This window comes from Pinus tabuliformis, chromosome 1_2 (assembly GCF_031772625.1).
Source record: "Pinus tabuliformis cultivar Carrire ecotype Pingquan chromosome 1_2, CPIR1, whole genome shotgun sequence".
NCBI classification, from domain to species: Eukaryota; Viridiplantae; Streptophyta; class Pinopsida; order Pinales; family Pinaceae; genus Pinus; species Pinus tabuliformis.
This window is the reverse complement of record NC_142298.1, coordinates 1,116,281,837-1,116,293,890: the sequence shown is the minus strand read 5'-3', so window position 1 is coordinate 1,116,293,890 and position 12,054 is coordinate 1,116,281,837. Positions and strand designations below refer to the sequence as shown.

General features: G+C 33.5%; 1 protein-coding gene across 1 annotated transcript; it reads left to right on the top strand.

The window, feature by feature from the left end:
* The first annotated feature begins 7,144 nt into the window (after positions 1–7,144).
* Positions 7,145–7,462, top strand: LOC149210055 (uncharacterized). The gene has a single exon (XM_089398850.1). It carries the CDS (start codon positions 7,145–7,147, stop codon positions 7,460–7,462), a length of 318 nt encoding a protein of 105 aa, XP_089254976.1.
* The last annotated feature ends 4,592 nt before the right edge of the window (positions 7,463–12,054 follow it).

The following is a 12,054-nucleotide window of genomic DNA, read 5'->3' as shown; positions in this document are numbered from 1 at the left end:
TAAGATAGAAAGGAAGAAAGAAAAAATTCAAATGCCTCTTGTGACAAGCTTAAGAAGAAGTACCAGACTCAATCCAGCAACAAAAGAACTACCTTCAAAAAGTATGGAGCATATTGACTTAGAAGCAGAGGAAGATTCAAGGGTTTCTCCACCAACTTTCATCTCACCTCCTCAAAGCCTAGGCCGAAGAACACTTGAAATTGATCCTGTATAGCAGGAAATTTATGATTATATCGAGTCCCTAGAGAAAAGAGATGCGGCAAGAACATCAGCTTTAAATCAAGAAGAAGTCCAGTTTAGTAAACCACAGAACCTCCAGTGATAAGTGTTTTAAAACAAAACATTTTCAAGTTGGAGACACTAAATAGGTACATTCAGAAGGAGAATCAAACTTAGTGAAATCCAAATAGCTAAGAGTGACAATATTCTTTTACACCTAAGTCTGTGGTATAAGAAAAATAAGAAGTTGAAGCAGAAAAACAAAGCTCTACAAAGACAAGTCATAAACCTAAAGTACAAGATTCTCATGAAAAAGCCAAGGATGGTAGTGGTCGGAAAGAAAGGGAAAAATATGAAGTTGGATGTACTTACGAAGGTCTCAAAACAAATGCAGTGATTAAACAAGAAACATCAGTTTTGTGTTCTGCATGAGGAAATCCAAAAAACCTCAGCATGGGGGAATGTTGAGTCTCATGACTGTTTTGTTTTTTACACCCTTTCCATCCATTTTTCCTCTTTTCATCATTATTATCAACTCAAATAAGCAGTAAACTATATATTTTGACATGGTAAGGTACTCAGATGTCTTATTTTTCATATTTATTAATGTGCCTTATTATTAAGTTAAAAGATTGCAATAGCTACAGAATTAATATGATTTTGCAGTTGTTTCATGATTCCGCAACTATCTGTTAGGTCCCTATACTACTAGTGTAACCCCTTATTGTTATTAGTACAACCCCCTTCTTATATTGTTGTGCCCATGTAGTCCCCATATTGTTATTATTGTGCTCCATAGAAGCCCACTATTATTATTATCGTGCCTTTACATTATTATTGTTATGTCGGCTATGATTATATTATGACCCCATAGACTCCTATATATAGAAAGGAGGTATTGTCATTTGTATCATCCAAGAATTGTTCATTTGTGTAATGTAAAGGAGGTTGCCCCCTCGAAAAGGCTTATTTCTAAGGCGTTGATCTATCTTTTCTATCATTTTGTGAGCTTGTTTCATAACATTTGGTATTAGAGCTTTGGATTCTAGGGTTTCGTTGCTCCAAATAGGTCATCGTGGTATTTTCGCTATAACCTTTTCAATAAGAAGTTTCAAAAGCTAAAAAAAACCCATTTGAGAAGAAATCGTTCTGAATCTGGGATCCGAATTTCAGATCTTGTCTAGATATATTTTTGGATATATGATCTGAGGAAGTTAGGGTTTTTGCAGACTCCCGAATTACATCCTAAACAGGTGACCTTGGGAAAATCATCATAACTTTCTCTCTGAGCAACAAATTAAAATTTTGTAAGAAGTTACAGAAAGAGGACAGACTGTAGTTTTCTGTGCATAGTTTTCAGATCCGAAGGTCAAAACAGTGACACGTGGCACATCGTACAAGTTCACTCTACTAAAACATTATATAATTAGGTCATCTTAGGAGATTGGGCATAAATCTTTCTTGGAAAATCAAATTTTGATCAGATCTGCGGGGTTAGAAAGAGGACTCTGAGGGCCACTGCAGGAGACAATTTCAAAACTTTGAGATCTAAAAGTACAGAGTTACAGTCATTTCAAGATCAAGCTCTTGAAATCAAGAAAAGGCGATATGAGGAAGTTTGATGGAAGGGATCCAGTAAATTGGATACTAGAGATGGAGCAATATTTTGATCTACATGGTGTACCACTGTTACAAAAGGTATGTATTGCATCTTCATATTTAGAACCGGATCAATTTTTATGGTATAAAGGGCTTTGTTCTCGTAAACAACTTGTTACGTGATCAATTTTCACGGAGGAAATGATAACACATTATGAGGATACAAAGAGCAACACCTTCTTTAGAGAAACATCACAACAATTGGAAGAAAAAAAGAGAAAAAGGGTTTTGTTACAAAGTGGAAAGAAAAATTATGGCAACAAGGAAGTCTACCCCTTACAACTATAAAGATGGAAGTGTTGTTTCTCCTAGCCTTCCAAAACCTACCAGGGTTACATCACAACAATTAGAAGACAAAAGAGAAAAAGGGCTTTTTTACAATTGTGATAACAAATACATTAAAGGTCATAAGTGCGATGAGAAGAAATTATTTTACATTGATTGTGGAGAGGAGGAAGAAAAGGATCAAGAAAAGTCAAAAGAAGAGTATATACACCAGGAACCAACCCCAGAGAAAGAAGAAATGAATCCGACCATATCTTGTAAAGCATTGGAAAGAATTATTACTCCTCAATCTATTAAGATAGAAGGACATATCAAGAAGAAAATAGTCCAAGAAGTGAAAGACCACATCAAGAAAGAAGAAATGAATTCAACCATATCTTGTAATGCATTGGCCGGAATTACCACTCCTCAAACTATCAAGATAGAAGGACATATCAAGAAGAAAAATGTTCAAGAAGTAAAAGATCACATCGAGCATCAAGAAATGAATCTGACCATATCTTGTAATTCATTGGAAGAAATTACCACTCCTCAAACTCTCAAGACAGAAGGACATATCAAGAAGAAAAATATTCAAGCATTAAAAGATCACATCGAGCATCAACAACAAGTTCTCCAACTTTTAAAGGATAACGCCACTTTGTTGCGGAATCGAATGAAACAATAGACAAATCAACAGCGCAGTGAAAGAAGTTTTGATGTAGGCGATTGGGTATTTTTGCGTCTACATCTCAAGCAAGCTATTTATGAGAAGGAAATGTTGGCAATACTACATGCACTTAAGAAATGGCGACCTTACCTAATGGGAAGACACTTCAAGGTAAAAATGGATCATGATAGCCTTAAATACTTTTTAGAACAAATATTATCTTTAGAATAACAGAAAAAATGGGTCACAAATATGTTGGGTTTTGACTTTGAAATCATCTACAAAAAAGGGAAGAAAAATGTTGTTGCAGATGCACTCTCAAGAAAGGATGAGGATGTAGAAGCATTGTTTTGTGCTATTTCTATTATCCAACCAAATTTGATAAAAAAAGAAAGGGATGAATGGAAGAATGGCAAAGCAGGGTGGGAACTCATTCAAAAGTTGTTAAAGATCCCAGTTCCAACAATATTGCAAAACTTGACAAGGAAGGAAAAATCATATTGGAACCTGAAGCATTCATAGAACCAAGAAGTTGATAGCTACGAAATCGATCAATTTCAGAGCATCTCATCAAGTGGAAGAACTTACCCGCTGAAGATTCCACATGGAAGGATGAGAATTTTATACAAAAGCATCAAGAACTACTCAAGCGTTGAGGACAACACTTTTTGAAGGAGAGGGGCATGTTAGGTCCCTATACTACTAGTGTAACCCCTTATTGTTATTAGTACAACACCCTTATTATATTGTTGTGCCCATGTAGTCCCCATATTGTTATTATTGTGCCCCATAGAAGCCCACTATTATTATTATTGTGCCCTTACATTATTATTGTTATGTCGACTCTGATTATATTATGACCCCATAGCCTCCTATATATAGAAAGGAAGTATTGTCATTTGTATCATCCAAGAATTTTTCATTTGTGTAATGTAAAGGAGGTTGCTCCCTCGAAGAGGCTTATTTCTAAGGCGTTGATCTATCTTTTCTATCTTTTTGTGAGCTTGTTTCATAACACTATCTCCATGGTTTTCCAGATTCCAGTATGCCAGCCAAGCAAAGAAGCACATGGGAAAATGGGGATTGATCTCCTCCTATTCGCCCGAGACAAATCATCAAGGAAATCGCTCAGTGGCGCAGTCAAAGAAGCAGGTCAATACATGGATAAACGGAGCAGCGAGAGTTCAAATAGATCATGACTCTCCGATTTGCTTTCCAAATAGAAAATCGTAGAGAAATGTTATTACTTCGTTATAGATTAGAATTCAAACTAAGATTGTTTTAAGTTTTTAAGGCATAAAAGTCTCAATCTATTGAGCACAAATTCTATATATATAACTCTGTAAATTGAAAGCAGGGATGCGTACGTAATTTTTGAATGATTGTTTGAAGTTTTATAGCTCTATTATTTTTAATTGAAGAAGTATTTTCATTAGCCTAATGCGCAGCCGGCTGTTGAATTAAAGTTTTAAACCTGTTGTTTTGTGGAGGGCCCTGTAGACAGTTGAGATTCAATGTTTTACATTTAGCTCAGTCATTTCATTTTCATCATTTCCATAATTTCATTATCGTAGCTTCAGTTTCTTTGTAATCATTTGTTTACAGTGTTTCGTTTATTGTCTACCAGTTTCAATCATTTATATGCGTTCTAAAATAGAACCATGTATATAATATTCTTATTTTCATAGAAAATACATTTGATTAGATTGCATTCCCTTTGTTTATGCTTTATCATTTCAAAATTGAATTGTTAATTACAGTATGGAGATCTTAACATAGGATGCTTTATAAATTCATTCTAGAGTAGAAGTGATTCTTTTTTTAAAGTAGAAATAATTGTCTTTCTAAAACATAAGTAGTTTATTCATAGATTTTAGAATAACTTTATTTTTAGTTCTTTTCGAAATACAATTTATGTTACTGAAGTTTTCATAGAATTTACATAGTTTTACTTTTCCATCACCTTGCATAGTAATTCTTTTGAAACTAACAATAGTCAGTTAAATAGGATCATGATAACTTGTTTTACTTTTCTTTTCAAGAGTTGATTGTAGGAATTTAATTGTAAATCTTCAATTTCATTAGGAACATAAGAATAAAGAAAATACTTAAAACAAACACAATCATAAATTTTAATAAACTCAAAAAGGTTTTTAGCATATATAGTGCACTTGCACTTCACAAGTTTAGCAACTCTGTTTGATAATTTATGTAAGAAATTTAAGAACATTAAATTGACTAAACAGCGTGGAATCCATGCGACATATGTCATCGTAAGTTGATGGTTCCTCGAAGTGTTAATGATGACCAGTGCCTTTTGAAAACCTCACATATTTTTTCGTGCAATCCTAATGAAGATTATGAACATTTGGTCAACATAGTACAAAGACACACAAAATATAGTGTTGATTTGTGTTTACGGAAAAAGGGATCTACCCTTTCATGCTATTATGATTCTCTATGGGAGGTGCGTGTTGAGTCTGTGATGTACATAGATGAGAAAGGAAGGAAGAAATATGAAGTAGCATGGAATGATGACCGTTTGAATGTCCACAATGCAGACCTTCTCACTATGTGGCGAGCAAATGTTGATTGTCAAGCAGTTGTTTCTCAACACGCAGTATTGAAATATATTGCAAAATATGCTTCGAAGGAAGAAAGAAGGTTTGAAAGTTATAATGAGATGTTGACAAGGATTGGAAGTGTAGGTGAATCTCACGCTCCTGTCCTGTTTTCGTATAGGAGGTTTCTTGTAGAGACGCTTGTTGAGCAATACATTGTTGAGCAAGAAACATGACATATGTTGCTAAAGTTGCCTCTGGTTGTGTGTAGTCGCAAATTTTCTACGTTGAATGTTGGCAAGAAAGTGTTACACAGACTGTCGATGTAGTCTAATGAAATTTCATGTGAGAACAATTTTGTCCACCTATATTAAAATCACCCCCATTTCCTAGAGAATTTGTGTTTGATAGAAACAGTGAGATCATGGAGCTATGATGCAAAGCGAAGGTAGTAGATGTGAAAACCACATAATGTGCATGATATTGTTCATGTTTGGTTGCATTTCATGTTGTTCCAAATGAGGGGTCATAAGAGTTTGAAATGAGTTGCTTTTGTACAAGCCATTTCATGAGATTGGTTCAGATATAGGAAATTCAAGCAAAACCATCATTGAGAATTGGAGGAGTCTAAGGTATCGCGTATGGCATGTTGATCGAGGCCCTTTGCCAAATGAGTAATGAAGAGGATGTCAAGCCCCTTATTCATGGAGATAATGTTGACAGAGATTCTGAAGAGTGGCAGGTTCTTTCCCGGATTGTTCCACCGAACAGTGTAACAATTTTTTACCTTGACAATCTTGGCAGAAGGGATTATGATATTGATTATAATTGGCATGAAAGAATTGTGCCAAATGAAATTGTGGAACAGGCTATCAATTTTATAAAATATGGTCAATCAGCGGGTGTTGTTAATGGAGACTTTATTGGGGAGACAGTAGTGTCACATTCCTCTTTGTCTAAGAAACAACGAGCATCTTTTGAGATCGTTTTGTGCCACTTTGTTGATGCTGAAATGAATGATGTGTTGAAAATGATTATTCAAGGAACCGTTGGAGCTGTGAAGTTTTCTTTTATTCAACATATTCTTCATGCTCTTTTTACTTCTACAATGAGTGGTAGAAGTCCACTGTTGTTGATCACACCCACTGACATCATTGCTTTCAATATACATGGAAATACAATACACTCAACTTTAAAAATTTCCATAAAAGATATGAAACCACTGAGCAAGCAAGCCCTAGCAACGTTTCAAGAAGAAATAAGGCACATTCGTTATGTTTTGATTGATGAGATGAGCTTTATAGCTCTGAGGCTTTTGTATAGATATACGTGCATTTGCGAGAAGCCTTTCCTGAAAACAAGGACTCTCCTTTTAGTGGCAGGTCGATGATTCTTGTGGGTGACCTAGGGCAGTTGCCTCCTATCAAGGATAAACCTTTGTATGTAGAGAGAACAACAGGGAAGGTGTTGTGGGAAAGCTTCAATATTGTTGTCAATTTGGATAAAATCTTCAAGCAAGAGGGAGATGATCCTAGACAAGCGTCTTTTCAAAATCTTTTAACGAATATCAGAAATGCAGAGCCTACTCTGCATGATTGGGATCTTCTCATGTCATGTGTTAACAATTTCCTACATCCAAAGGAAAAGAGTTTGTTTGATTCTTTGGTTCACTTGTTTGCAACAAATAATTTGGTGAACCTGCACAATCAGAAGATGCTTAAATCATTGAATTTCCCAATTACAAGGTGTGTTGCAAAGTGGACGAGAACAAATGGTTGATAACGACGATGATTTTTTGGGGCATGAGGTATTGTTATGTTGTGGAGCAAGTTTCATGTTGACATGTAATTTGTGGGTTGAAGTTGGGCTGGTAAATGGTGTGCTTGGATATGTTGAGGATATCTACTATATGCCTAGTTCGAAGCCTCCTAAACTTCCAGTGTTTGCTACAGTTATTTTTGAGAAGTACATAGACATTCCATTTGATATAAATTGTTCAAGCATTGTGCCAATAACACTAGTTGTTAGAGGGAATCTGAAACAGATGCCTTTAAGAATGGCATGGGCGTTTAGTATACACAAATCATAGGGGATGACTTTGCAACGAGCCATTGTTGATATAGGGGACAGAGAGAGGCAGGGTTTGAAATTTACAACTATATCAAGAGTGAATTTGTTAGATGGCTTGCGGGTTTCACCACCTTTTTCTTTTCAAAGTTTTTTCTAAAATGAAAAAAAATGCATATGTCACACTTAGGAAGAAAGAGGAGGAGCGGTTAAAGAGAATATCATTGTAACAAAATTATTTTGTTTAATTACAATATTGTACAAAACAAATATTGTTGCATGTGCCACTAGGAAAAGCATTGCTTGTAAAGAAGTTTTGTTGAGAAGCAAATGAATTAGGTGCATTGTCGTTTCAATGTCAGGGTTAAGAGTAAAAAATATATGTAATCAGCATGGAAAATTTTAGGGGAGAATTTTCGCCCTTGGACTAAATTAAAGGGTTTTATATTTTTATTGGACGAATATTTTGTATCATAGTACATTGTTACAAATTGCCTCAAATTTATTTTATAAAAAAATTAGTTATGGAGGCTAGCCCACCTTATTTTAAGGGAGAGGGTTAAAAAAGTAAATTTAGCCCTTGAAATTAGGAGTTACAATCTTCCATTCGCCCTCATTTTTCAAGAAAATGTATTTATGATAGTTATAAATAAAAATATAAATACAGTGGAGGTATGGTAAATAAATAAAACCTCTTTTTATACTTACTCCAAAGGTATGGTAAATAAATAAAAATATGAATAAACTAGAGGTATGGTAAATAAATGAAACCTCTTTTTATATTTAGTCCATAACCCTCTTTCTATTTAAGAAGGCTCAAAAACAAGGTTTCATTTAAGTGAATCCTATGGGCCAACTACCATATTTATAAAAAAAGATGGTAAATTAATAAAAATATAACTAAACGAGAGGTATGGTAAATAAATAAAACAATTTTTTATATTTACTCCATATGTCACCTTATATTTATGAACACGCAAGCATGTAAATAAATAAAAATATAAATAAAATAGAGGTATGGTAAATAAATAAAACCTTTTTTTATACTTCAAAGGTATGGTAAATGAATAAAACCTCTTTCTATTTAGTCCATAACCCTCTTTCTATTTAAGAAGGCTAAAAAAAAGAGGTTTTATTTAATTGAATTTTATGGGACAAATACCATATTTATAAAAGAGGTATGGTAAACTAATATTTACGAACACTCAAAAAATGTGTTATATTTAGGTGAGGCCTATGGGCCAAATTATTATTGATACCATGAAAAAAACATTATTAACCCAAATATTAGTATTAATAAAAATAAATATGGCACATGGTATTGACCCATGGTATTCACATGGAATGCAGCCTATTTAAAGGGGGGGAATTAAACTAGCTTAGATCCATCTTTACTCTGGATCAAATATCATGATATGCAAACTAACATAGAGTGAAAAAATATTTGATCTCTCTGGAGGCTTGGTAGTTCAAGAGTAAAAATGGATCTGGTAATTTAATGTCACTTAAGCATTTTAACTTGGTTAAAATAAAAAAATAAAATAAAGATCAATTATTAATTTTATTAAATTTTATAAATTACTAATAGTAGTTTTTAAGCTCTAGGTTTATGATAACCCATGGTATTGACCCATGGTAATACCATGGTATTCATGTGAGCATAGACTATTTAAAGGGGAAATTCTATCAGCTTAGATCCATCATAATTCCGGGTCTACCAAGTGCTGGGAGGGATAAATAGATTTCATGTGGTAGATGTAGAGTTAAGATGGATATATGTTCGTTTTTATGATAATGAAGATATTAAATAGACTTAGGAAATTATATTGTAAAAAATATCTTAAGGTGAATGGTTAAATCTACATTTAGTCACTTCACAAAATTTAGTTAAAAAAATATAGATATCTCCATTAATATTGGTTTTTCTGATTTAACAAAAAAAAATTCAAAACAATGAAATCTTAACTCTTTCCGCATCACCCTTGCAGAAGGGAGATAGTCGCTGCCCAGATTTCCCACCATTTTTCAAACATTCTCAATATGATATCTTCATGAAAAAGTTAAGGTATTGATCTTGGATTAGTTGTTTGAAAAATATGTTGGTTTGTACAACCTTTCATGTTCTCTTCTATTCTTAGTTTGTTGTAATGATCTGTAGGGGTTGGGTCACTGCACCATATTGTCCTAAAAGGTGGAGATTGTGCACCAAAAATGAAATTAATCCACATGTTACAACGCTATTAAAAATGGTATGAAAGTAGTGAATTATGCTAATAAGAAATTTAGATTGGGAGACACGTAATTAAATTTTTTAATTGAAGATTTCCAATTAAAATAATAATAAATCTACATTTATATATTTATATATTGATTGGAGGGCTTCTGACAATGGTCACTTCTTTCCATTAGATCTCCTTCAGGCCTTTGGGATACCTATTACTTCAATATATTATATAGTTGGGGCTTGCTACTTGTTGGCGTGTTGCGGTAAACAAACTTGATGTGTTTTTTTTTATTTGGTAGTTGGAGTCTATGGAATAAGAAAGAAATTTGATAGCTTGGCAAAAGTGGTAGCTTGACAAAAGTGGTAGAGAAAACATTAATCTCTCCTACCATGACAAACATGGCCACTAAAACTTGCAACATTGTTTGTAGGAAGTGAAAATTATGTTTCTTTTTTCCAAACATGTATGTTAGTATATTACAATTTAATGAATATGTTTTATTATTACAATATATGGTTTCATATTTTAACAAAACATTCTCCAAGACTTCACAATGTTTTATTATTCAGTGAAAGATTTTCCAAGATCTTACAAGATTTGATAATTCAGTGAAAGATTTGCCATGACTTTACAAGATAATATAATCTGGTGAGAGATTCGCCAAAATATATATATATATATATATTAGTGATAAAATCGCCTCCCATTTTTCCTATGTATTATGGGGATTCGCCCATTTATTATACATATAAAGTTATGGTGGTTCTTAAAATTTTCCCTAGTAGTCAAATAATACATATTTTTTTGTTTGATTACAATATTCTAAAAAGCATATTGTTGCATGCATCGCAAGAAAATATACAGATTATCATTATATATAGACAGAGTTGGACATGAATAAGGTTAACAAACGAGTAGGAAATACATGCACCAAGAAAATAAATTTAAGACAGGAAATGTGTGTGATAGCTAAATATGCATTGAACTCACTATTTTCTTTTTCAAAAAGCTTGCACTACAACAATTGATTGGGAAATGAAAATGAAAATGTTGTTCCAAAGATATATTTGTATATGATGAGAGGAAAAAGTTACTTGAAAAGAAGTTATGGTTAAAACATAAGTGAGTAAGTGCACTGTAGTTTGAATAAGAGGGTTGACTATGAAATACATATGCAATCACAGAACATAAAAACAAATTGCTTCAACACACAAGGTAATATGATAAGTGCAGAACGTAATATTGTTTTATCCTGACACATATATACATTGAAAAAGTTAAAGATTGAGTAGAAAAAATGTCTGTGAAGAGATAAAAGTCATGAGAGAAAATGAATGTGGTGGGTCAGTGCACATTGAAGTAAGAGTTTTGTTGAGCAAAAAGATGTAACTTTACAAAATTCATGTTGAAATATTAACCTTCTTCCCAAAATATATTTACAGTACTGTCAGGTAAAAAGATTACATGAAATGAAACTATCTTCAGAACATGAGCACTTTAGTGCATTGTAGTTACAACATCGCAGTTGAGTGCAAAAGAGATATGCAAGCACAAAGCAGAAAGCAATTTTCTTTGACAAAGGAAAAAAAATAGATTGCCATATCTTAAGTTGTCTTTAAGAGAATGTGGAAATATTGTGCCATAGATAGACATGAATATAGTTAAGCATTGAGCACGATATACATCCATTTAAAAATGAAAAAGATTGCAAGGAATGAATCCCAAAGGTCAATACGCATTCAACTGACAGTTTTGTTTTTGAGAAAAACTTACACTTTAGAAATTGGTTGCAAATTTGATCTGGATTTAAACAGGAATGCAACAGATTACAAATATAACCATAAATACAGAGATGTAGTGGAAATAATACTTCATTTCATTAATATAAAATACTGAAATATGTTTACAAACAGAAATGGAAATACACCAGCTAAGGCGATGGTAGCTTATCTCTGAGAAGAGATGTGGAGGCTACATGCCTCTGAACTGTATTACAATGAGGCTGGAAGGCCTATTTATTGTTGAGAAACAATGGAAAGCCCTTAAAATCCAAAAACCTAACCCTAGAAGATGAAATGCCAAATTGTGGGCCCCATTTGGGTAAATTGGTACATCAATTTCCCGGCGTCGTAACTTTGGCACCCAATCTCCGTTTGACATGTACAATAGCTCGTTAGAAAGATCTATCCGAGAACTATAATTTTGGGAACAGCAATATTGGTCCATGGACCCATGTTGCTCCCAGATTTCCCAAAAAACGTTATTTAGGGCTTCAAAACGGCTCCGGAAGTTCAGGACCCGAAAAACTGCTAAAAATAGTAAATTGTGCTACAATTACGGAAACTGAAAAACTGAAAGAGATAGTCGTGGGGGCCCAAATGGGATAGGT